The sequence below is a fragment of the Candoia aspera genome, chromosome 3, assembly GCF_035149785.1.
Source record: "Candoia aspera isolate rCanAsp1 chromosome 3, rCanAsp1.hap2, whole genome shotgun sequence".
Taxonomy (NCBI): domain Eukaryota; kingdom Metazoa; phylum Chordata; class Lepidosauria; order Squamata; family Boidae; genus Candoia; species Candoia aspera.
In genome coordinates this window covers 146,929,389-146,956,124 of record NC_086155.1, presented here as the reverse complement: position 1 = coordinate 146,956,124, position 26,736 = coordinate 146,929,389, and the positions used below count along the sequence as shown (strand labels likewise).

At 38.3% G+C, this 26,736-nt stretch overlaps 1 protein-coding gene across 1 annotated transcript; it reads left to right on the top strand.

Annotated features, from left to right (window-relative positions):
- Positions 1-5,844: 5,844 nt before the first annotated feature.
- KCNG2 (potassium voltage-gated channel modifier subfamily G member 2) lies at positions 5,845-22,840 on the top strand. The gene is made up of 2 exons (XM_063300217.1): positions 5,845-6,600; positions 21,661-22,840. Exons 1-2 carry the CDS (start codon positions 5,845-5,847, stop codon positions 22,477-22,479), a joined length of 1,575 nt encoding a protein of 524 aa, XP_063156287.1. The 3' UTR covers positions 22,480-22,840.
- The last annotated feature ends 3,896 nt before the right edge of the window (positions 22,841-26,736 follow it).

Here is a 26,736-nt window from a genome sequence, read left to right as displayed (position 1 = left end):
GAGTTGTAAATAGCAATACAACTTTCAGCAGTAGCGTCCCTAACAAATTACAGTGACATCAAAATGATAACATGTAAATCTTAATGGCATGCTTGTGTAATGTCATGATATCTGACAGAAGTATGTAAGTTGTGTCATTTGAATGATGACACATTTGACATCATTTGCCCTGCAGATGGCCATGCTTCTCATGCCCATTGGATGAAGTAAGATAGCATATTCCTACCCAAGAATAGTAGCTAGGCATGACTGCAGCTAAAGCTTAATAATTTAATAATTATTAATATTAAATTAAATATAATTTATTAATTATTAAATAATAATTTAATAATTATTAATTAATTAATAATTGGCACAGAAAAGAGATAAGGAAAGGAGGCAGTGATAAAGGGCTCTCTTTAATATAGTGTTTCATGTGTTAGGATATTCTTTCTGAGAAAGTATTTAAAAGTTGTTTTGCTTTGGTATTTGTTGTCAAGAAGATCATAAAACCATAGAAAATTCTGCCACTTACTTATTTATTGCTGTTATAAACAATATGGAATCTCTGTCATATAGTCGTCCCAATAAAGATTGAAACATATAGATGGGAAGTAAAATATCTTGATAAATATTGAAATCTGAATTCCTCCCTTCTCTCCATCACCCATCGTAACCTAATGTAGGTTTGACAACGTGTTTCAGCTGAGGACTACAATTGATATTTGCATGCTGTGACAAAGGTTTCCCTTTTAAAAGGCTAGAACAAATAAGTATGTGAAGTCACAATCAATTTAACATATTTCAAAGTGGAAAAGTTCACAATAGTGCTGAAAAGAACGTCATCAACTTTGGTGTTGACTGAAAATGGTGTTTTATAGCAGCAAGAGATCATCATAGGAGCTGTGTTGGATCTGTGGATTGCTTATCCTTGGTTTCAGCAATTCATGTATTGTTACAGATAGTTAATAAATGTAACATATTAACTGTAATGTGATGGATAACTGCATATAGTCACTATATAAGGGAAAATACACCACTGTCTTTTGGAACATCTCTCCCCCACTCCCAAACCTCCTCCTAGGTCATAACCCTCAACATTTTGTATGTTCATCCCTATGTCTCTGTGAGTTCCAATTATCCATTGTTCAGCAGTCTAATAGCTGAAGTCATTAAAGTGATAACGATATTTACATACAAAAGTGAACCTTCCCAGCACCACAATTTAGACAAGCAAAAATAGAAAAGCTGAAAAATAAAGGAATATGGTTGAGTGGTGTGTTCACTTTTTTATCAAAAATAAAACTATTTTTAAAAGTCTTCAGCTTTTGTTCTAAGTATGCTGAAATGGAAAAAGAAAAAAAAATCTGGCCTTTGATAGCAAAAAGCCTAAACTAAACTAAGCTAAACTAAGAGTATAATGTAAAGCATGGGGGTGCACAAGAAGCTCATATATTTTATTTATATATTTATTCGAGTTATATGTGCAGTGGAGATAAATATTACTTTCACTATCTTTTTACATCTTAAACATTCTGTGATTTTTTTTTTGAAACGCATTATTTATTTATTCCTTAAATTTGTACCACCGCCCATCTCCCCCCAAGGAGGGACTCTGAGCAGTTTACAATAAATTCATCAATTAAAACAGTAAAACAATAATCATAATAAAATACGAAATACAATACTACCTAAAATTAAGAAGTAAAATAGAAATCCAGATGGCTACAAAAGATAAATATAAGGGGAGCACTCTGAGGTACCAGCCACCCCAAGAATGACTCCCACCTCCCCATCCCAAGCACAGCGGCAGAGCCAAGTCTTCAGGGACTCTCTGAAGGTCAAAAGGGATGGAGCTTGCCTGACCTCCAGTGGCAGGATGTTCCAGAGGGTGGGTGCCACTGCAGAGAAGGCTTGTTTCCTGGACCCCGCCACATGGAATTCTCTTAACAGACAAGGTCCACAACATGCCTTCTCTGCATGAATGGGTAGGATGGGTTGATGTCATGGGGATGAGACAGTCCCTCAGGTAACCTGGACCCATGCCATGTAGGGCTTTAAAGGTGATAACCATCACCTTGAATTGGACCCAGAAGCAAACTGGCACCCAACGCAGCTGTCCTAACAGGCAGGAACCACGCTGAGACGAGGAATAAGTCTCTAGTGTTTTATTACTGCTACATTAGATAGAAAATCCTAACAAACTGAAGGAGCATGAGAAAACTCATACAGATAAAGCCCAAAAGTCAGGGCAGGTCTGTCCTGTGTCTCTTTGAATGACTGCTTAATTCCTTGCTACTACGCATGCGTTTTCCCCCCTGGATAGGGGCCCCCTCCTGCTCACCATCAGTGCTCATGACATCAGCTCATGTAGTATAGGTGTTATATGCACCCTTCTAGGGGCACCAAAGATAGCCCGTGCAGCTGCATTCTGGACCAGCTGTAGCTTCCGGATACTATTCAAGGGTAGCCCCATGTAGAGCTCATTGCAATAGTCAATATGGGAGATGACCAGGGCATGAGTGACTGTTCGGAGGGCTTCCTGATCCAGGAAAGGGCATAACTGGCACACAATACGAAGTTGTGCAAAGGCCCTCCTGGCCACGACTGCCATCTGCTCGAGCAGGAGTTGTGAGTCCAGAAAGACCCCCAAGTTACATGCCAGGTCTGTCTGGGGCAGTGCAACACCATCTACAACTAAAGATGACAATTTCCTGGAAACAGAGGAGCTGTTAACCCACAGCCACTCCATCTTACAAGGGTTCAGCTGAAGCCTGTTCTTCCCCATCCAGACCCCCACAGCCCCCAGGCATCGAGAGAGGGCAGTCACAGCATCACTTACCTCACCTGGGATGGAGATGTATAATTGGGTATCATCAGCATGCTGATGATAACTCGTCCCGTGGTGACGGATGCTCTCACCCGGTGGTTTCATGTAGATGTTGAAGAGGAGCGGAGAGAGAACCGAACCCTGTGGCATCCCACAAAGGAGGGGCTGGTGGTTGGATCTCTTGTTCCCAATCACCACCAATTGGGACTGGCCCTGGAGGAAGGAGGTGAACCAGTGCAGAACCATGCCACCCACCCCCAACTCCCTGAGCTGCCCCAAAAGGATACCATGGTTGATGGTATCGAAAGCTGTTGTGAGGTCAAGAAGAGCAAGGATGGATGCGCTGCCACCATCCCACTCCTGCCAGAGATCCATAAGCGCGACCAATGCTGTTTCTGTCCCATAACTGACTGGAAGGGGTCTAGATAATCTGTTTCATCCAGGATCCTCTGGAGCTGCAACACCACCACTTTCTCAACCACCTTCCCCAAAAAGGGGAGGTGGGAGATTGGACCAAAATTGTCCAGTACAGTAGGGTCAAGGGATGGTTTCTTGAGGAGGGAGTGCACCAGCACCTCCTTAAAGGCCGCTGGGAACACCCCCCCTCTCAAGAATATATTAATCATCGCCTGGGCCCAACCACGTGTCATCTCCCAGGCTGCCTTCACCAGCCAGGAGGGACACGGGTCTAGATGACAAGTGGTGGGATTGACAGCCTGGAGGATCCTGTCCACTTTCTCAGGTCCAACAGGATCAGACTCTTCCCAGATAACTGAGTAAGTACGTTCCCTTGGCATCTCCTCAGACTGTGCGTCACGCTTGGAATCCAACTTCGAACGGATCCAAGCGATTTTATCCTGTAGATGCATAGAAAACTCCTCCACCCGGCCCTGTTGGTGGGTCACTGAGCCCACCTTCCCCAAAAGGGATCGAGTGATCTTAAACAGAGCCGCCATGTGGCATTCTGCAGATGCAGTGATGCTATGTGTAGTGAAGCAGTGGAAGTGCTGAAATGTTTTTTATATCCCTGGAACACCTACAGGATTTATATGGGGTCCAGAGACATTACTGTAAATAAAGACAATGATAGAGGCTGATGTTTCGCATCACAATTTACCAGATTCTCATTCATTTTTCTAAAAAAATATTAAAATACAGTAACATGAAATAAGGTGGGATAGGAAGCTTGGCAGGTATCAAGGAAGGAGTTATCAGCATGTTACCCCATTCCCCTTCTGTTCCTAGCCGCAAATATTGTCACAATAAGAAACCATGCTGTCTTGTAGGATAGTACAGATCTGTGCAGCTTGACATTGTTATGTGAATACTTTTGATTAAATTAAATATCCCCTGTAAATATTGTTTGAAAAGGGAAACACAGCTTAATATTATACATTCCACTGTCATAACTTGTTAATATTTCTGTGTCTCACAACACTAAAATGCAGCATTACTAGCTGAATTATTAATACATCTTTGCATGGATTTTCTCCTCTGCACTTCTTAATTCTAGGACCCATAAAGAACAAAGAGCATCGTTACATGAGAATATTATGATCATAAATGTAAATCCTGATATCAAACTCAGATTCTTATTTTTGCTGCTGCTACTTAAAATACAATAAATATAAGAATAAGAATAGAAAAATACAGAGTTTCATCTTTAACTGCTGTGAAGGAAAAGAATCTTGCAACTCTTCATGAGAAACAGATTTCCACAGGTACCCTAATCAATGGGGATGAAATCTCCTGTTTTATTGGAAATAATATCATTAAGAAATAAATTTGCAGAATAATTTTTATATATTGTGAAATAGTATAATCCAGCCATATTCTAATGGAGTATAATTAAAGCTGGACCAATATTTTACTCTGAATATCTGCTATTGAAATATAATCAGTCAGTGAATTTTTAGTAGCAAATAGTGAAAGATACTGTATTCAGAGTAAAATATTAGTTAAAATATACCAATACTTTTATTGATATAAATATCTTCCATGCTATCAAAAGTTTGGTTTAAATTTTTTCAAATGTATCTTTAAAAAGCCTAGTGGGTGCTTACAAATTTATCATGATTTTATATTTGTTCAAGGAATTATAAATGAAAATTAAATGGGTAAAATTTTTATTGCTGAAAGTAAAAGCTTTTACTTTTTCTATCATATATTAATAAAGTCTATAACAGAAACAGTACTTTCCTATTTTGTCATAAGATAGTTTCCTCTTAATATAGGAATACTTTTAAAATGTAATCTTATTTCAGAAATAATTCTACGTTCTGTCTGCCCAAACTCAATGAATCTTTACTCCATTTTGAAAAGAAAAATGTTATCTGGTGTTATTATTGCCAATAAAAGACAAAGAAGTTTCACCCCCATGAATTAGGATACCTGTGAAAATCTGTTTCTCTTGAAGAGTTGCAAGATTTTTTCCCTTCATGGCAGTTAAAAAATGAAATCTCCAGAAGACATTAATGGGAATTTCAGTACAGAAAATATGTGGGAATTCAGGTCCATCAAGGTATTCACACATGGTCCATCCTGATTCCCTTCTTCCTTACATTTTCTTTGTGGAGGACCGTAAGGCATGTACAGATGATAAAAGGAGTTGAAGCAAAGTTTATGGAAAAAAATTAACAGCCCTCCCCATCTTGAGCTGCCCCCTTTTTTTAAAGTTGTTTTTCCTGTTTCACATTTTTAACTTGGGTGAGATATGTTGAGGATTCTCATGTTGAGATTTATTGAAGATTCCCAGGTAAAGATATATGTTGACATATATTTTATTATACTGTGTTGGATTCTGAAATGTGAAAACTGTTTTCCCAATTGTTTTCTGTACATTGTAGGAATTCAGAGGGAACCCAGCAGAATTTCTTAAGAAAAACACAATCCCAATGTAGATGAAAATATCAGAAGGAGTTTATTTTGCCTTTATTAAAATGCAACTGCTGACACTAATATATTCACTTTTTCTATCCTCACTAGTCAATACTCTCATTTCTTCATCTGCTCTGGCCCCTCCATGAATGTAACAAATGTATCAGGAAATGGCACTGCTGCCTGGGAATGCAGATCCCGAATTCACTGCATACTCTTATAACAACTTGGAGACACTTTGTGATGTGCAGACAAAGAAAGGAGTCTTCTACAAAAAAGCAAAACTTCTCAATCCTGGGGAAGACATGTATTGCTTTGCCTGCAGGGAGGACCGAGCCAGGAATGTGATAATCAATGTAGGGGGCATAAAATACAAGATTCCATGGACCACATTAGAGAATTGTCCCTTGACCAGGCTTGGAAAGTTAAAATCATGCAACAACTATGATGAAATAATGGATATATGTGATGATTATGATGTCAACTGCAATGAATTCTTTTTTGACCGCAATCCTTGTGCCTTCAGGACCATCATGACTTTTTTGACAGCTGGGAAGCTAAGGCTCCTCAGGGAAATGTGTGCTCTCTCTTTCCAAGATGAACTGGTTTACTGGGGGATAGAAGAGGAACACTTGGAGTGGTGCTGTCAAAGAAGACTACGACAGAAAGAGGAAGAGATGGCAGAAGCTGCATTGTTTGAAGATGAAGTGGAAGATAATGAAGCACCCCAATGTGCCTTCAAGGACAGTAGCCGTTTGCATTTGTGCATGAGAAAGCTCAGGGATATGGTGGAAAATCCTCATTCAGGGATCCCAGGAAAGATCTTTGCTTGTATATCTGTTTCTTTTGTTGTCATCACTGCAGTTAGCCTCTGCATTAGCACCATGCCAGATCTCAGAGAAGAAGAAGATCGGGTAAGTGCACAGTATAAAAGAAATGTTTATGTAATTGTAAACATTGCCAGAGACTTACGTGCAATACTTGCTTATAGGCTTGTCTCTGTATATGCATATATGCATATCTTTGACATTGGAAGTAACATAAAGATCTAGTTAATCAGTATAGTATCCCAAGCAGACATTCTGATTGTGATTAGTTAATCATAATTACTTTTCTGGGTAAGTTAATACTTTATTATATATTAACTTCCTGAATTAGTTAGGACAGATATCTCAATAATTGCATTTTAGACATTGTCCCAAATCTTCTCGTCTTCTTGTATCAGAAACTTCAGCTGAATAAAGAGTCCTTTTTTTCTTCTGACAGAAAAAGTTACAGTACACAGAAAGAAGATTTCTTCCCTTCTATTGTGAAGGGAGAAAAATTAGCTGGGGTGATAAGGGCCCCAAACCTCAGAAAATTCAAAGAATGTATTTGTGAAACTCCAATAGAGTTGCAAACTGAGCAAGATGAATTTTGAGTGTCTGTAGTTTCGCCTGATCAGTATAAGAGAGTAATTAGGTGCTGTAATCCTTTTTATCATCAAGAATATAGCATTCTTGTCTCTGAGCTAGTTTTGAAGCTCAAAGTGCATGTGTAAACAGAAATCTGCAGCTTTGCTTTACATTCCATACAAATTTCTCCCTTGGGTAGAAAACCTTGTAATGATTTTTCCTTTCTGGGTTTTTTCATGGAAACTGGTGATTGATTAATTAATTAATTAATTAATTAAATTTATATCATGCCTTTTGTTCAAGAGCTCAGGGAATGCTATTGTTATTGATGGCAGATGGGTAACCTAGGGTTACAGTTAAGGATTTTTAGGAGGTAAATGAAAAGAGCAAAGTCAGTATTAAAATATTAGTAAACTTCACCAAATTCTGTAAGAGGTTTCCGTATTTTTACAAAATTCTTACTTTAAATTCTGTTTAAATATTTTAGCTTTTATAATTCAGTGCATACTGAAAGTATTCTTTCTGACTAGTTACCCTATGACATTAGGGCCTGTTTTTAAAGGTGTTAAGAGCTAAGTATTTCAGTGGATAAGTATAAATGCAAGTTTCCCATGGATATTAGTGGGGCTTAAATGCTCCATCTTGTCTAATGGGTTTTTTCAAGGGCATAGGCATTTTCTGCATATAGAGTTTATTTCAGACTCTTAATACTGAATCACCATATGTTGTTTGTAGTTCATAAAGCAGCAGTTTCATTCATTCTTGGTAACTAGAAGTGAAAGAGTTATTACACTCTGAAAATTTAGTTTTGATAGTTGTAAAACATCTGTCTTTTTGTTTCCAGGAAACAAATAAACAAAAATACAAAACTGTAGAATAGTTACAAGTCTAACAATTAGGCCACTATAGAGAAAGATGTCTGTGAGTTGAAAATAGTCCTTTGTCCAAAAAGGCAGAGTCTGTTCCAAGAGGCAAAAGTATGCTCCAAGAGGATGTTGCACAGAGTTAGGGAGGAGCCAACGTTTAGTGGAAAATACTCATTAAATATAGTGTCCTCAAATAAACCAAAATATTCTTTGAATAATGTTCTTATGAACACCTGCTTAACTAAAGTAGTCTAAAGAAAGTGTACGGTTATAAGTTATTATAAGTTATTATATAAACACTATATAGATCAGAGGCTAAGAGCTTTGTAAGAGTTTGCTGATTTTAAACCCAGCAGAAGTGTTTTAACTGCAAAGAGTCTTGCGATCGTGGCATAGAAAAATAGAGATAGCGATAGTAAGAGAAAGAGAAAGAGGGAGAGAGGTCTTTGATTAAACTCATACATCTGGTCATAAGATGTTTTTTATCAAAATGTATGAAAATAACTTAAAAATTAATGGTAATTTCAGTCCCATGGATCCAAAGGAATTCAGTTAATTCATACAACAAGGCTTTCCTGAAAAAGCTGGTTCTGTGGGCTAAAGGGCCTTCCAGAATTGCATGAAACATCCGGAACTATTTCATTGCACAACTTAATTGCCATATACAAGGAACACTTTATTTTTATGTAATTTTGAAAAAGGAATTATCTAAGGATGATCCATTGTCATGGGCTAGGCTGAACAGTAGTAACTTGACACCAGTATCTTGATCAATTTGAAGAATGTTGGGGAGAAGGTTTTGTCAGAGTGATTATATTACAGTATCTGCACCTGATGATTAGCAAATATTTTCTTGCCACTTGGCAGGCTTAGTAGCTTCCTCAACTCTATAGGCTTTCTTATTATCTTCATGAGCAGTCTCTACAATTAAGAGTAGCAAAATATAATATTAAATTTCCCTTCATATTCCAGCAGTAGTTTTACAGCATGGGCATGTTGTGTGTAAGTTAAATTCATTTTAATGCAGCTTGCACAGAGAAGATCTTGATGTGTGTATGATGTCTTTCTTTTTCTCCTCCTTGCAATGATTAGTTTGATTTTTATAACAAATGCTGTGTGAGATGGTGGAGATGAAAGGGACTAAAAGTAAAGTAAGCAAGTCCAATATCTTTAAAACAGAGTACAGGGGTTATGTTTTCAGTCCAACATATGGCTTGAGGATAGCTAGAGAAAGTGCACTTATATCAAAGCATCAGAGAATGTGGTATAGCAATTTTTAGACAGCCACTGCTGTCAGGAAAACTACAAAAACATAATTTCAGGATATAGCTGATAGTCTTACGCTGGTGATAATAAGCCACTGTCAGAATGCAATCTCCCTAAAATAACATATTAATGTAATTGGTGGTAGCAACCAAATGGTGGAGATATTTAAAATTCAACAAAGAAATGATAGGACACTTATTAATATGCCAGTGGAAAAGTAAAGCAAAACATCATAAAGAGCCCTGAATTGTAGTGCCTATTTCTAGTCTAGAATAACTATGAAAGGAGAGCAAATATATTTTGGCTTTGCAGATCAGTGGGAGCAATCTAATATTAAGATGATACTAGGTGTCAAATGGAAGGAACAGTTAAAACTCAATGCTTGTAAGCAGCCTGTAATCATCTCTCTGCTTGCCAAGCATAAATTAGTATAATTATTATAATAATAATTACAGCTAGCTTTTAGCACTCTTCCAAAGACTACTTTGGTGAAAGGTGAAAGGTCCACTGTGCAAGCACTGAGTCATGTCTGACCCTTTGGGGGGACGCCGCTTCTGTGACATTTTCTTGGCAGACTATATTGGGGTGGTTTGCCATTGCCTTCCCCAGTCGTCACCTTCCCCAGCAAGCTGGGTGCTCATTTGACCGACCTCAGAAGGATGGAAGGCTGAGTCAACCTGAGCCAGCTACCCTAGAATCCAGCTTCCGCTGGGATCGAACTTGGATCATGGGGAGAGTTTTCTGTTGCAATACTGCCGCCTACCACCCTGCGCTTTTACTGTAAAGTAAAGACTACCTTACATAGTGAATATCCAATTAAATATAGTTACTGGTTTATGCAGGGGACCTGTAGTTTAGGAATTAAATCTAAAAAGTAATTTTTAAAAAGGTTGAAATGTGAGTTTTTTCAGTTATATAATTTTGGCATCCTCACTCAGAATTGCCAAGATATCAAGTAACAACCTTGAAATCCTGTCATATTTGGAGATCTTGGAATATTATGGCAATTTTGTTTGTTTTAATTAACTTTTATTTAATTTTGGATCAAAGATGGCTTTTAGAGAAAAAAGGAGTTGGGAAGTTCTGGTGTTGTTTATTTGGCTTTAGGTAATCTTTTGTTGTCAATCAGTTCCCAAATGTTTGCTGTTTATTTGCCACTTTTATTTGGTTTCATGCTTGGAAAGAATTTGTATTTGATGAAGTTCCCTCATTTGGACAATGTCACTTTCTGCCCTTACTGGTTGTTCAGATTGTCTAGAGCGACTTATTGTTATTTGCCACCTTGTCATGTTTTACTGTTGTCTTCTTTCACAATATTCTGAGACAGTTTTTAGTTTATACTCCCCCATTCATCTTACAATATCTTGCCAATTCAATAGATTGTACCTACTAAGGAGATCATGCAGTCCCTTATGCCTCTGGTTGGATTCTTGTGCTTGTCTCATCCACATTTTTTCCAAAAGCCTATTCTTGGTCTCTGTTGGCCTTAGATTATCTGCTGGTATTGCAACCCACTACTTTCTCATTTGGGCCCATTGTTTTCATCTGCTTTGAGCCTTTTGCTCTGGTCTTGATTTACTCTTCTGTAATTTTTTCACCAGTTCTTCCATTCATACACTAAAATGGCTGCCCATAGTTTTAACATAGTTGGTATGTATAAGTTACCATAGTATGTGTACCTTAATTTCTCAAGAGCTGTACTTCATTGTCTAGTGCCAAATTTACTACTGGAGTGAATTCCAGTGATCATGAACAATGAATTAATATAGCTTTGCATCCCTCAGATGATTATATTCTAACCTCTTCCATCACAAGCAAAATAATCTTCAGAGTTTTACATTGTCAAGTGACTACTGATAGACTGACTACTATATTGGTACAATCTGTGCCAATTTAGGCTGGTAGTTGCATCTAGTAATGTTGATAATAAACATTTAGAAAGTTGGCTTGCCCCTCCACAATCAAATTTTAGAGAGTTGTTCTACTTTCATCATAATCAACATTATCCAGTAATGACACTGAAAACAAGTAATTGGGTAATACAGACTGCACATTTTTGAGACCCACCTCATCCAGTTTCTTCCTCTCCCTTTATCAAACCTACCTTGCTAAATGTGTCAGTTCCTCCCGTCCTTGAATGATGATTTACAAATATATTATTATTTGCGATTTTACATAGACATTTTCTTCCATGCCTATTCCTTCACAAAGAGTAAGCAAAGAATTCTCTATTGGCAACTTCTCAGTTTGTCTTCAACTTTCGGTTCTTCATGGAGACTATGAAAGCCATAAAGCCCAGAGCAGTGGACAAGGGGGAGTTAGAGGACAGGAGAGTACGGCGTGGAGAAATTTGATTGGTGGCATGGGACCAAAAAGAAGGAAGCATGAATTTGAGATGCAGTATATAACAAGAGATGGTAAAGCTGCTAGCTTGAGACTTTTTACTTCCTAAAATACCAACAGCCTATTTTTAAGCCCTTATTCTAAGTATCTATTTTAGAGTATTACCTGTTCATTAGTTTTATAACTACATGCACTTCTGACAAAGTCCATGAGAATGATCCTAGACAACCATCAGAGACTGGAAATTTGCCTTCATTTCTTAACAAGACAGGAATGGGGTGGGGAGAGACATTGGTTTTAGAATTATTTGATCGTTTATGCTAAATATGCTATATATTATTTTATAGAGCATGTGTAAAATAGTTGTCCTAAAGATGCAAATTGGTTTAAGGAAATTTAATGCTATGAATACATTGCTATTCAATATGCAAGCAAAATTATTAGGAGTGCCTTAGCCATGTTATAATATTATACCATAAGGCCTTTCAAGAACCTCACACTCAGAGTAATAACCTCTGTGCCAGATCACATGAGAAAGCTCTTAGAGACCTCAAGAATACAGAACTAAGTAAACCAAATGAAAACAATGCAAAGAAATGTCTGCCTAACATTTTAGGCAAGTGGCTATTTCTTAAGGGTTTTTGGGAAAGCTGTTATGAATTTGTGTCCTTTAAATGTAGCACTTGGACTAAAGGAGGGAGAGAATGTCTTAGCCAGTATTGGCAAAGAGATATAGTCTGAAGCCAACACTAGCTTTAATTGCGTATTTTCAATCAAAATGATTGGTTGCTGCTTAGTTAGTTGGTTTCTTGGAGTGGTTTTTCATGAGCCAGATGACTCATTGGAAACAGACTGTATCCCAGAGAAATGTCAAACTTCTTGTTCAGTGGCAGGAAACATGACCAGACATCCATAAAGAAACCCCCATTCCTCCTGCTTCAGCAAACACTGAAGTCCTGGATTAGAACACGAGTAACATAAAATGTCCTGGACACTTTATCATACTAAGAAATGGGATTACACCTGATGAATGTGATTATACTATGGCTAGAGAAGTCTGTGCAGAAGGGGTTCATGAGAGTACCTTTTTGAATTGGGTTTTTAAAACTATAATGATAATAATAGTTTTCTCTCACATTAAGATACTCTTTCTTCAGCTTATATTTGTCCTTTAGCCCCCAGAACAAAAATGTTGGCTGTTCGTCGTGCGTTTATTTATATACCCATATCATCACAAGCTATATTTCACTTTATTTTATTGGGTCAGATATATTCTTTGCATGTTCACCATAATATGGAATCCCGCATCAGAATTATTTTAGAAATACTGTACATCTATCAGTAAATATGACAGAAAAATTGAGGTGGAAGGTTGGTTGCAGCATCTTAAGAATGCAATACAAAATTGATTTTAAAATCGTGGCATTGTCAGGGTCTGATATTTTAGCATTTGTTAACAAGGAATATATGGCTAGTGACTCTGTGCACTGCATAGTGTTAGAAAGCACTGCCCTCTTCCAGGGAAAGGCAGAGATGGCAGTCAGACTGTGTGACAGAGTTAGAAGTTGCCTTTCTGGCTGCAAGTCCTCAGAACAACAAGCGTTGTAGGAGCAGATGTTTTGGCTGACCCAGTGACTCAGGCCCTCTGCCCAAAAACCCTGGAAGAGCTGAAACCAGCGGGATAAAGCTGCCAGGGAAGGTATAGGCAGAAGCATCAGGGATGTTTTATTTCTTTTCAGAGCTGTTTTACTCAGTTGTATGTTAATATTCTTTGTTCCTCTAAGTCTGTGTTGTTTTTTTGCTGTTTAATAGCTGTTAGATATAGATAGATCTGGGAAGGTAGAACTTGGTTCAGATCCCTTATTTCCCAAGTACCCTCTTGGTTATATTTTATAAAAATAAAAGCCCTTTATTTGTTGTTATCCAGTAGTGTGTGTGTTCTACCACCACACATTCCAGATCCCCTTGGACCCGATACCCTGGTTAAAGGGGGAGACTAGAGCATTTTTTGAAAAGCCTAGGCCTGTTCTGCCCTATTCAAATTCCAGGGAAGAAGGGGTGCATTTTCCCACAGGTAGTAGCAGCATAACTACTTCCTTGGGTAACTACGTTTTCGGTCCTTTGGGGGAACAGATGCGCACAGACAACCTGGAACTCAGGTAGAGGAGGCAAAAGGTGGGGATTACAGGCTTGTGCTCTGTATTCAGGGCAGTTACCTGGCTATGGAACTGTTATCTAGATATTCTGTGCAGTGATGCAAATTTCCTTTTTTTTTTTATTATTATCAAGGCATTGATAGTGAAGTGGAGGAGGAAGGGACAAAAGTTAATATAGTCTTCTGGACAACCTGGATCACATAACAAGATATTGCTTGTTAACAAGAAGTATAATGTGGGTGAAAAGCTAGAGATCACAGAACACTGCCAGGATGCTGGCCTCTGTGTGTGTGTGTGTGTCTGTGTGTGTGTGTGTGTGTAAGTAAAGAAAAGATTGGACATACAAAAATCTGCTGATAGGGAAACGTGCCTCAATCAGGTTGGAGAGGAATAGAAATAATGGAGAACAGCAAGATCACATAAAATCTACTTTGATCCTATAATAATTGTAATCTTAATTGGAGAGAGATCAGAAAATCTCATAAAAAGATAAAGATGTCCTTAAATTGAGATCAGATGACTTTAAGGAAACAATCGTGTAGCTTTTGTGGCAGCATTCTAGAAATGGTTTGCCGCTGTCTTTTTTCAAGATTTTTTTTTTTTAAACTTCCTGATAGTCTCCTACGCAAGTACTGACCAGGCCTATCCCTGCCCAGCTTTTGAATTCAAACAAGGCTGGCCAGGTGCTATTATTTGTTGATGGCTTTTGCTGTATATTCCGTGCTTTGTGGATCATTGCTGTTCAGGACTCAGTGATGTATGGAGATTGGTTTAAGGGGCTGTTAAAATATCTAGTTTTTATATTATAGGTTCAGATGAAGAATGTCGAGTGGCTCAAAATATTTTGGACAGCATTAAACGTAATGGAATGCAAACACATTACAATCGTGTTTTCTGTAAAGATGGCTTTGTATCAGAAATAGTCTGTATTGAATACTATTGAAATATATTCAGTATTACTAACAATTAATATTAGCAAGCACCGGCTGATGACATTTTGAATGCATGTATTTTGCTCAGTGGCCCTTAACAGCTATTGCCAATATTTGTTTGCTTGTACACACTTTCTCTCTTACATAGATTCATATGCTTTTGCATACCTCTCAGATTTGTATGCTTATGAAAAAAGTATCATATTTCTTAAACTAAGTTACATATCTGTCTACATTCCGATCTACTCATGAGGGAGCCACTGAATATATCATGTAAAATAAAAATAAACAGACTAACCGAGGCTGTGCTGCTTCATAATGTGCAATTAGGATATGCAGAGACAATCCTAATTCTTAATGCCAAAGAGGTATTTTTTTCTAGTTCTGAAGAGGTTGTATGGTCTCCACTATGTCTCTATGTCTTACATGTTTGCCTTTTAAAGTTTTTTAAAGATGGGTAATGGGTCTCCCTCCCTGCATCACACCTGCCTCTGCCCTTATCTGTCTTTATGGCTTCTTCTTCTTCCTTCTCCCTAAGACTATTCCTAATAGATGCTCAAATGTAGCAATACAGAATGATCACATTAACAACCTGTAACATTGAGTGAAGAGAAAAGGTAAAATAAATAAATGCTCCTGACTTAAAGCAGGTGGCCTCACCTAGTCTACCTTGGAGTGGTCAAAACAGCTAAGCAAGGCTGAACTGGTTAATACTTGGAAGGGAGGACACCAGGAATTCCCGGGGCTGTAGGTCAGACATAAGTAATTAAAAAAAAATCCCCATAGAAGGATTTACCAACCTTTAATATACATTACAGGAACTAAAACTTTATCTTATATTTTTGTGTTTGTGAATTATCTCCTGAAGGGATATTTGCATTTTTGTTGAATTTTATAAATATCATTAAGTCATGGGCTTGAAAACTTCATAGACTATTTTGCATGACAGTTATTAATGCAGGGATACATTTGATGCAAGATGTCTTGCTAATGCCTGTTTACATTCAGTATATTAAAATTACTTTTCTGGTACCTAAGTAGTGGCATGACTGGGGAGGTTTATTCATTTTGTTAATAAGGTAAATAATTTCATGTAATACAGATTCTGTCTGTTATGGGATAGGGTTGGGAACCTCACAGAGAGCATGTTGATTCTGGTCTCATTCTTACTGTGATTCAGAGATAGTATGATTTGTAGATCCATTTTGCATTAAATAGTCCATCTTAAGACATCTTTATTTATTACATTTATTACCTATCCCAATCACAAGATGTTCATTGGTTTACAGTAATGAAACATAAAACATCCACAGTAGAAACAATAAATTATATAACTAAAAAATCATAACACCCCCCCAACTCATCTACCATGACATTTTTCCTCCTCCTCCTCCTCCTCCTCCTCCTCCATCTTCCAGAGCAGCTCTATTTTCAATTGTTCCTGAAACAGTAAAACTAGAAGGACAATCTCAGTTCAAACATGGGTCTATTCAAAAGTGTAGACACTGCCACAGAAAAGCAGTACCTACAAGCTTCCATAGTATATACCTTGTGGAAATGGAGGACTTCCATAGTATTTACCTTGTGGAAATGGAGGACTTCCATAGTATTTGCCTTGTGGAAATGGAGAACTACCAGCAGTGTCTTTCAAGACAAAAGAGTTGGTCAGGTTGATTCTGATTAAAGAAGGAGGTTCCAAAGACACTTCAGAGCTAAGCCATTTTCAGCTTCAGAGATAATAACCAGCATCTTGAATTGCACTCAGAAGTTAATTGGAAGCCAGTGCAGAGTATAATAATATGTTCATAGCAGCAAGTGCCAGGCAATGAACAGGCAGATGCATTGTGGACTCATTGAAGTTTTTGGGTGGTCTTCAAGGGGAGCCCCATGTAGAGCACATTGCAGTTGTCCTGACCAAGGGTGATGTGGGCAGGAATTGTTCTCCTGTCCCAGGTGCCATGCTTTGGAACTGGTCTAAATAATCTGCTTCTTCTAGGGTGCTTGAATCACGATGTTGTAGCAGGAATGGAGGAAGTCTATAGGACTTTGTCATCTCTAAGCTTCTTCCTGTACCCCTCTTACTACACCTCATTTTGTCATAACCCAAGCTGAATAAAGTTTCTTTAAAACAAAACAAGCAAAAAACAAAACAAAAAAACCCACACAACTAGATCTGAGTCACTAAGAGAGCATAATCCAGAATCGTTATTGTGGTTAAAAAAAAAAAAATCCAATTTGCAGATCCCTCCAGCTCTGTTCATGCTGTCATGCTATTTCTCCCTGTTACACTGTTTCATAGTTTGGCTGTTTCAAGCCCCAACAGGTATTTTCTTTCTGTCCGTTTATTTAGGTATTAGTTTTTTTTATCCCACCTTTCTGTTTATATAGAAAGTTGTCCCACAGCGTTGCTTATTAAAGACAACAGAATGATGGCATATATGGCTGATTGGAGGGGAGGTAGCATGCTTGCATCAGCCTGAAATAGCTGATAAGCATCTCTCCCATCCTACCAGCTACTGGTCACTTGACTTTACTTCTGATGCACTGGCTGACAAAGTTCAACAGATTTTACACACCTTACTGCTGTCACTGGATGCTGTATGCTTAAGGGGAAACCATTCCTTTAACACTGATTGATTCTGATTATGTTCCATTAAGTTGGTGTTGTAGCCACAGCATGATCTGTCTCCCAGTTGGCACTTCAGGATCTTCCAACAATGCACCCATCACTGCTATAATCAAGTCCACCCACCTTGCTGATGGTTGTCTTCTTTCTTTCCACCTTCCCCAGCATTACAGACTTCTCAAGACAGCTAGGTCTTTGCATAATGTATCCAAAATATGATAATTTGAGGGTGATAATTTGTGCCTCAAGTGAGAACTTGTGGAATGATTTGTTCTATGTCCATTTGTTTGTTTTTTTGGCTGTCCATAGCATTCTCAGGAGTCAAAGTTCAAAAGCATCAACACACTCCTGCTTCTTCAAAGTCCAACTTTCACTTCTGTAAGGTATCACAGAAGAGCCATTCCCTGCATGATTCTGATCTTTGTAGGTATAGACACATCATAATATCTGAATATCTTTTCCAGTACATTTATTGCTACCCTACCAAGTTCTAGTCTGTAGCATACCTCTTGAGTGCTGATTCCTTTAATTGTTGATATTCAATAATAATTAATACTGATGTAACTAAGGAAACCATAACTTGTTTCACTCATGGCCTGGTGTACAATGAACACAACTTCATGGAGATATGGCAGAAAAAAAGGTGTTTCCAGAGCAGGTTTGTACCAAGATTAATTTGAAAGTTGGAAAACGTCTTCTCAGAATTCACTCCATGAGAGACTGTTGCATCTTTGCAGTAGCAACAATCGGAAAGAGAAAAAAAATAATTTTTTTTTTACTGTATTGTCTGCTATTTCACTAAGGCGCTCTTACCCCAAAAGAGAGGTTCAGATTTGTTTCATAAAAACAATACTATAACATAAATCCTGGTAAGACACTCTGGGTCCAACTCCCAGGATTCCCTCTTCGTTATAAAACAAGAGAAATGTAAAGGATATGTAATTCAGTACTTTTTTAAAAACAGGATTGGCAGTAATCAACATGTTTAATTATGGAGAAAGATAATGGATAATTTTCAGTCTTGTGTCTTATATCGAGGGACGCGGTGGCTCTGCGGGTTAAACCGCTGAGCTGCTGAGCTTGCCAATCAGAAGGTCGGCAGTTCAAATCCATGTGACAGGGTGAGCTCCCATTGCTAGTCCCAGCTCCTGCCAACCTAGCAGTTCGAAAACATGCAAATGTGAGTAGATTAATAGGTACCGCTTCGGCGTTCCATTTAGTCACATGACCATGGAAGTGTCTACAGACAAACACTGGCTCTTTGGCTTTGAAACGAAGATGAGCATCGCACCCTAGAGTCGGACATGACTGGACTTAATGTCAAGGGAAACCTTTACCTATGTCTTATATCTCAATTTAGAATATGCAAATTATCTCAAAATGGGTATATGGTCAACAAAATGGGAAGAGAAGCAATTCCACAGGGGGGATGGTGAAATGGTGAGAACTAACAAAGAGTGTGATTGGGTGGGGGTTGTTATTGTTGTTTAATTCCATGATAAACATCTTTTTAGGAGAGAAGAATAATAGCTAGGAGGAGATTATAGAAATTATAAAATTATGCATGGCATTGGATACTTCAATTCTTTTCTAAAAGTTTAGGACTTAGAGCAAACAGTAAAATGTACTGGCTGCAGATAAAATATTTTGCACAATGTATAATTAATGTAATTCACTACCATTGGAATCATAATTATTAACCACACAGTTGATATTAGTTCTGCCATTTAAAAGGGCTAAAACAATTTATGGAGAATGAGTCCATCGGTCGCTATTACCTGTAACAACTAAATGCGAAAGGGAGGAAGTGGAGGAAGACTGGTGGCTTCTCGCTTGTATAGCTAACCACATTTGAAAACAGAAAGCTAAATGGATCTTCATTCCAATCCAAAATCTAGTAGTGCCAGCTATAGAATCCTAAAAGCACAAACAACATAATGGGGAAATAATTCTTAGTTCTCCTCCCAAAAGAAATTGAATGTAGGTAAATTTTAAAAAGAGATGTGTCCATCGTATGTTTTCTCCCCAAATCAATATACATGTTGCTTTTCCCACATTACAGTTTTCTACTTAAGTCTTCTTTAAAATTTCCATTCCACACCTAGAATGAGTTTTTACGATCAGCCCACTATATATAATATACACGAATGTGTTCCTTAGTTCTCTGGCAAATTATCTCTGTGAAGCTGAAATTTAAAATCATTCCTTTCTGTAACAACACTTAACAATATTCCAGTATGATCCAAAATGTTTGTGTGAATGGAAGTGTGGTGAACTAGTGTTTCACTTTTTCCATATAAGATATGAATGGTCACCTACTAAGATAACATACTGGCTGTTAGGCTTTTTGCTGGTCAATGACCAAAATAAAGACTTAATTTGGCCACTGTTACTTTCCCAGATAAAAACTTAGAACTTTTTTGGGCAGTGAACTACCACTACTAGGTGTGGAAGTGAGGCTGGAAAATCTTCACTGAAAGTATCACTATGCCTAGCTATTGCTGGCTTCCACTGATGGAAGTAAGAAGCTAGGCAGTTGTTTTCCCTCTCTTTTTCTTTTGATCTTGTTTTCTAACTGGGCAAAAACCACTTCAGCTCGTGGTCTGGTTTCTAGTTTTCTACCAAATAATGGAGCCAAGAACCCTGCAGAACCTTTACTATGTTTAACAGCCTTCTCCTTGCAAATCATTTCCAGCAAATTATATCTGTTGAGAGAACAGTAACTTAGAAATGTCATCTCTGCCTCCTTTTCTTTTCATTAAAATATTTCAGGTAAATTTTTGGCAGTGTTCCTTCTCTTCCTCAATGTACAGAGTGATCTAAATCACTGTTAGCCCTTTGAGGTAGTCCAGACAAGAAGCATGATTACTAGCTCTATCTTTATTGCAAGGTTGCATTAACAGAATCTTCCAAGTCTGAAAGTACCCCTCCCTTCCTTCACTTTTACTGTCCCCAAAACTAGGGATGGTCCGTTCTGGACACTTTCGCCACCCCTCCTTCTTCAAACTCAAATTTCATTTATCAGACTGTTGTCTAGGCTGCAGCTCTTCCTCCTGTCTCCCAAGGTCATTCCCATAGACCATTACAATCATCCATAGTCTCTTGAGCAGACTTATAGGAAATGTCTGAATCTTTTTTTCCCCACAAATTATGATGGCTTTTAGGAATTCAGCAAGTGAGCACTCTTTTGTCTTCAAAGAGAAGGAAAATGCATTGCTGGAACATCAACCCTATAATTCAATTCAGTATTATGAGTTCAGCAACCCATTAGTTATATGACGCCAGTTCCCCTGCTCCCAGAAATCATGCTGCCAAAATTAAGCAACAAAATGTCTGATTTTCAGTGGTACAATTTGGGGGGGTTCTTTTTTCAAAAATAAAGATAGAAATCGCAACCTCCATTTCCACCCTTAAACCCTGCACTCCCCTCACCAAGTCACAAAGAATTTGTAAGGAAAACTAATTCATGTTTGTTCTAATAGCCTTTATTTGTTCCATTTTCTTGCTGGAGGTGATTAATGTTCACACATAACAAAAAGGTAATGGTGAATTGCAGCTATATTTGGAAGTGGGGATAGAACAACCAAAGAAAAATCATTATTCGTTGTTGCTTAAGTGTTGTGTTGGTGAGTTTATTTACAGCCTTTAAATAACAACTTTGTTCATTTTCCTGTAAGGAATAATAATCAAACAGTTGTCTTACCGCTTGGAATTGTTTTTAATAGCAGTGATTAGTTTTAATTTAGATGCTAGGGGAGAAATGGTTTTGTAGAATAGACTTCTTTAGCAGCTTTTCCAACAGAATTCTTTAATGTAGAGTAGGTGCTACAATTTTTTTCCCCTAGAATCAAGCCCGTTTTGGTGTGAATTTGGTGAGTTATAACACCCCTAAATGGCATTTGGGCCTGACTGGGCAAAAGAGCTGCTTTTGAACCCTCTAAGCAGTGTTTTTCAAACTTGGCAACTTTAAGATGTGTGGACTTCAACTCCCAGAATTCTGGGAGGTTGCCAAGTTTGAAAAACACTACTCTAAAGAATCTAAGTATTCATAAAAATGAGAAGAGTCTGAAAATTACTTTTAGAGAAATTTACCAAAAATAATAACTATTCATTTGGAACATGAGTAACTTGAACAGATTGTGTAATAAGGAGGCTACTGTCTGGGCAGATCCACCCGAATCTGTTGGTCTCTAGGATGCCAATGCATAGAATTGGATTTAGTTTAGCTTTATATTGCAGCTTTAATTCTGGAGCAAATTACTTACGGGAACACAGAAGCACATAATACAAGAACATTTTTGGCATCTTAAACTAAAGAACTTTTCTTCGTCGTCGTCGTCTTTTTTTGGCTGGCTTGCTAAATACCTCTTAATTTTCTGCCTTCCTTGCAGGGGGAATGTTCCCAAAAGTGCCATGACATCTTCGTGCTGGAAACGGTCTGTGTGGCTTGGTTTTCTTTTGAGTTCATCTTGCGCTCTATCCAGGCAGAGAGCAAGTGTGCCTTTTTGAAGACACCACTCAACATTATAGACATTTTGGCCATCTTGCCTTTCTATATCTCTTTGATTGTAGATATGGCTTCTCCCAAAACCAGCAACAAGCCTGGGGGTGGAGGTGGAGGAGTTGGAAACAAGTACCTAGAGAGAGTAGGTCTGGTGCTGCGCACCCTGCGAGCCCTTCGTATCCTGTACGTCATGCGTTTGGCAAGGCATTCCCTGGGGCTGCAGACCCTGGGACTCACTGTGCGCCGCTGCACACGGGAATTTGGACTCCTCCTCCTTTTTCTTTGTGTTGCCATGGCACTCTTTTCGCCACTCGTTTACTTGGCAGAAAATGAAATGGGTGCCAAGCATGAATTCACTAGTGTTCCCAGCAGTTATTGGTGGGCTGTAATATCCATGACAACGGTTGGCTACGGTGACATGGTGCCTCGTAGTATTCCAGGTCAGGTAGTAGCCTTGAGCAGTATCTTGAGTGGCATCCTGCTTATGGCTTTTCCTGTGACTTCCATTTTCCACACTTTCTCGCGCTCGTACATAGAGCTTAAGGAAGAACAGCAGCGAGCTGCTAATAGGCAACTTCACGAACTGGAAGAGAGCAGCAACCTCCCACAAGACAGCAGCTCTCAGGAAGGAGATTCCTTCTCTTCGCAGGGCAGTGATGGAGCAGCAGTCCACGCAGAAATGGAACAAGGGACTAAGAATTGCTGACACAAATGAAATTGGAATTGTGCGGGAATAGCAGAGGAAAAGTGCATGGAGGGATATTTATGTCTTCAAGAAATTACCAAACTGCTTAGATCTCCTATTACCACCAGAAAGACTGTCTTTTGAGCAATGGCTTACATGACCAATCACAGTGCTAAGGACAGTTTGGCTTTAAACATACTTTAGAATTTCAGAGACTCTCCAGCACTAAAAATGCTGCTAATTGCTCTTTCAAAAGCAATTTTCAGACATGTTTCTTTTGTGTGCGTGGGAAGAAATAACATAGCTAAATCATATTTTTGTCCGAATTCAGAATAAGTCCGTGTTCCATTCACTATGTATGGAACTAGAGCAACTGGAAGATTGCCCAAGAATAGTTTTCCCATTCACGGTGGATTCATGTTGTTGTATACGTCATGAGGCATGCATAAAGGTTAAAAAGTGAAGACATTTTGAGACCAACTGGCAAACCAATCTCTAGGTTATCTATGATTTAGTTTTCCCTTCAATAAAAAGGCCTGCTTGAGCTCTTTATGCATTAGTGGTATTGGCCACAGGAAGCTTTTGCTAGCTTAGAAGATGTGTTCTTTGTTCAGATTTCAATGTGCATTGTTTTAAAATGATCTTAGTTGGATCTTTTCTGTATGTCTGATCCATTGGTACTAAAGCCATGATTTTTAAAATGGAACAAAACACTTCTAGGACATTCATAACTGGCTGGCTCCAGTCTTCTTCAAACCAAACAGCAAAATTGGGCTTTCATTTTACTCCAACAAATATCACCTACAATCTTAGGTTAGAAAACTGGGAAGCTTCTGCTCTGTATTAGAAATTGGTAGAAATTAATGCTACCAATAATAGAAAGAATTGTATGCACAAAGAAAACAAGACCAATTGGCATGGAGTTGCATATGGGGAAAACCACAGAACATGCAGAAGTTAAACCGTGGCCATTGCAAAGATCCACAACAAGGGAGGAAGCACAAAGCATTTCCACTTTTTATATTCCTCTATGTTTGCAGCAAAGTCTTGTTTTATTGGGCATGTGGGATTTACAAATGTGAGGTAAAAGCTCTAGGCTTGGATGTATTTTAACCATGCAAATATTTTCTTCATGGTTAAAAATGACTGCTTCCCTATGATGGAAACAACTGCATAAGTGTCAGCAGTGAGCAATATTTTTGAAGTGTGTTTTCCTACAAGGAGGCAGGAGCATTTTACAGTGATTAGTAATTGTGGTGAACTCCACCTCCTGGATCTAAGCAAAAATTAAGAGCCCCACCACTTTTGACAATGAAGAGTCCTAGTGCAGGAGGTAAGTAGTAAGGCTGATGTCCACTTTCTCTTCCATTTGAATTGATTCTTCGTCAGCAAGATTGCGACGACACTGGGAGTTTATTCAGTCTTGTTTTGTGTGGCTGAGTTATATTCAACATTTCATCTGAAGCAAGGAACATTGTAAAAAAAACCTATTTCCTGATTCTCATTTGTTCTGGTTTATTTTGAAAATAAAAAAAGGAAAATAAAATGACCTTGTGACACATAATCTAAAACCAGTTTTCTTTTACCTATTGTAGCAATTTCTATTACACATAGTTTGTTTTCCATATGCACTCTTTTAAGTTCTTGCTGTTTCCACTGAATATGTAGAACTGTATATAACCCACCATTTTTTTACATAAAAGAGTCTATCTGAGCTCATGCTGGAGTCAGAAGAACCAACTTAGGAGAAGCTAAGTTCACACTACAATGGAAAGCCCCATTCCTACTTTCGGGGTGAGACACATAATGCAATATAACTTGTTCCATGTGCTCGAGGTCTACTAAAATAATAACTAAAATAGTAAGACTAATATTAGCACCTGGGGGTAAACAGATTAGGAGCCAATCTCACTTCGAGTTTCAACATAAGATGTTTCCCAAATAATGGACACTTCCACAAACCAGTTCCCTCCAAGCAATGTGAAATGGACCTAGCCAATATCTTTGCTCCTGCTGACTTCAAAATGCTGAGAATGAGGGCTCTCCCTTTAGTGCCAATCAGTGCCCCACCAAAACTACTGTTTGTCCTGGAGCAAAAACACCCCCCCCCAGCTCCATTCCACACAAAAAGGAAACTACGTACATTGCTAATACCATCCCCACTGCCAATGCTTTCCATCCATTTGGCTGTTCCCCCCACCCCAAGCCCCATGCAGTAAAGCTACCGGATCCTCTTGTATTAAAGCCCCATTGAAAACCATGATGCTCTGTTCATCTGGCAACCAAGTACTTCACTGGATCTAACACCAGTTGAAGTGAAAGGGGGCAATATGTAATTTTTAAGCTACAGGAAGTGCAACTCATTGTAAGGGCAATTTGTGCTATTTCCTTTCTGTTGGACCAACCAAAATCCATTTCCCCACTCCACAAAGAAAAAGTAAAAGAGAAACCAAGCAACTTGTTCCTTGCTCTTTATAGAATAGAAAGAGGAAAGAGAACTACTCACTTTCATCCCAGCAAGTCAGACTAGCATTGCCCTTAAAGGAGCTGCTCAAATGCTGGAGAATCAGGAGCTCAGAAGAATATAGAGGCAAGAGGTCCCTCCAATGGGGAAGCAGACTGCTTTTTGTTTTTGTTTGTTGTGCAGTTTGGGTTATACCATCACTTAGTTGGAAATAAATTAGCTTAGTTTCTGAACTCAGGCAACTGTGTGCAATTACAGTGTTCCAACAGTGATTCGGAACTGGTAGAGTCCTGGAGTGATGTCAGGGCAACCAGTGAAGAAACAACACTGAGTTGAAGTTCTAACTCTAGTTCTTCATTGCTTCTACCATACACAGAATCTTGCCAGAGGAAAGGTTCCTTTTCTGAGCTAAAGGGGAAAATACCCTTGGGAAGCTAAGGCGGTACCAGCCTGACCTCCTTTGCTCCCCCCCTTTCCACACTAAGCAGACTGTCACACCATCTCCCTCCTCAGGAGACAGTCCATCACATCTGGAATGCCTAATGTTGTTCAGGGTCTGAACTGGAGCATCAGTTACCAGCAATTTACCCAGGAACCCTTTCAATTTTAGTATTCTACTAGGTGCTTAGCAACTGTGAGAATTTGTGGAGCACTCTGCCAAAGTGAACCTTAGTGCAAGTGCCAGAGGCAGCACTTTTTCTATTGTATTCAGTCTCCTAGATGGAAGCAATGTCATTTTCCTATTTTTATGTCCAAAAACAATAGGATGGATTAAAGCAGCACAGTTATTAGATAAAGATCAGGGTAGAAAGGGTAGGACATAGTGCTTTACAAGGTGATTGGTAGGGAGCAACTGGAACGTTCAGATCATCATACCATCATATGTGGGATTGTAGATGATTCAGACATCGGATTCTAAAGCTTGTGAAGAGATTCTGGTCCTGCAAAGGAAGACTAGATAAAAGTTTATCTTTTAAATAGATGAAACTTTTCATGCATTTTTTTTAAATTGGAGACAATGGCAGATTTTTTTTTTTTTGAGATATCGAAGTATCTCTTTTCTGCAAACAGGCCAGATGAAACGTTTCTATTCTACAGTCCAATTCCTAACAAACTTCACCATGCAAGATCCAATGAGTTCAGCCAATCACAAATACAACTTTTACTGTATTCTGCGTTCTAAGGTATATGTACTATTTTATCTTTCATACAAAAATGTATACAACAATAGTGTTTTGCTGCGACTGATGGAACAGAAAGGGGGATCAGCTGGAACAGGCAAAGATCTATTCAGATGGTAATCCAGGTCTGGTTCTGTGTGAGTAGTGTATGAGTGCAAAGTCTTACACATTTTATTTCTTTATATATCAAATTTATTCACACCCATCTCACTCAGAAAGCAACTATTATATTAACATCTAATTAATTATTAGGTAATTGGCATTGGAATTGCAGAAATCACTCACCTTTGCTAACAAAATGTGCATTTTAAAGGGTTAAATTATTAAAACCATCTGTTTTAGAAGAAGACTGGCCTTTGAGTATAAATGAGGTGTTATGGAAGAAATGAGTATGTTACTGAATTTCTTTAGCACTTGTGCACAATCAGTCCTGAACACAATAAAAAGCAGCCTTATTTATTTATTTATTTATTTATTAAATGTATATATAATTTATTATTCCAATATTAGAAACAAAGTGAACTTTGTAAAGTTCTCCTGTATGTATAGATAAGTTACAGATGTTTTCTCTCTCAAATTCAATATATCTTTGGAGGAGGAAGCCAGTTTTCACTGACAGGCTAACCGAACCCA

What these genes read in the sequence shown, in the direction of transcription:
- KCNG2 (XM_063300217.1), top strand. Translation starts at nt 5,845, where the DNA reads ATGTATCAGGAAATGGCACTGCTGCCTGGGAATGCAGATCCCGAATTC. An exon ending in TCAGAGAAGAAGAAGATCGG is followed by an intron (nt 6,601 to 21,660) that starts GTAAGTGCACAG and finishes CCTTCCTTGCAG; the next exon opens with GGGGAATGTTCCCAAAAGTG.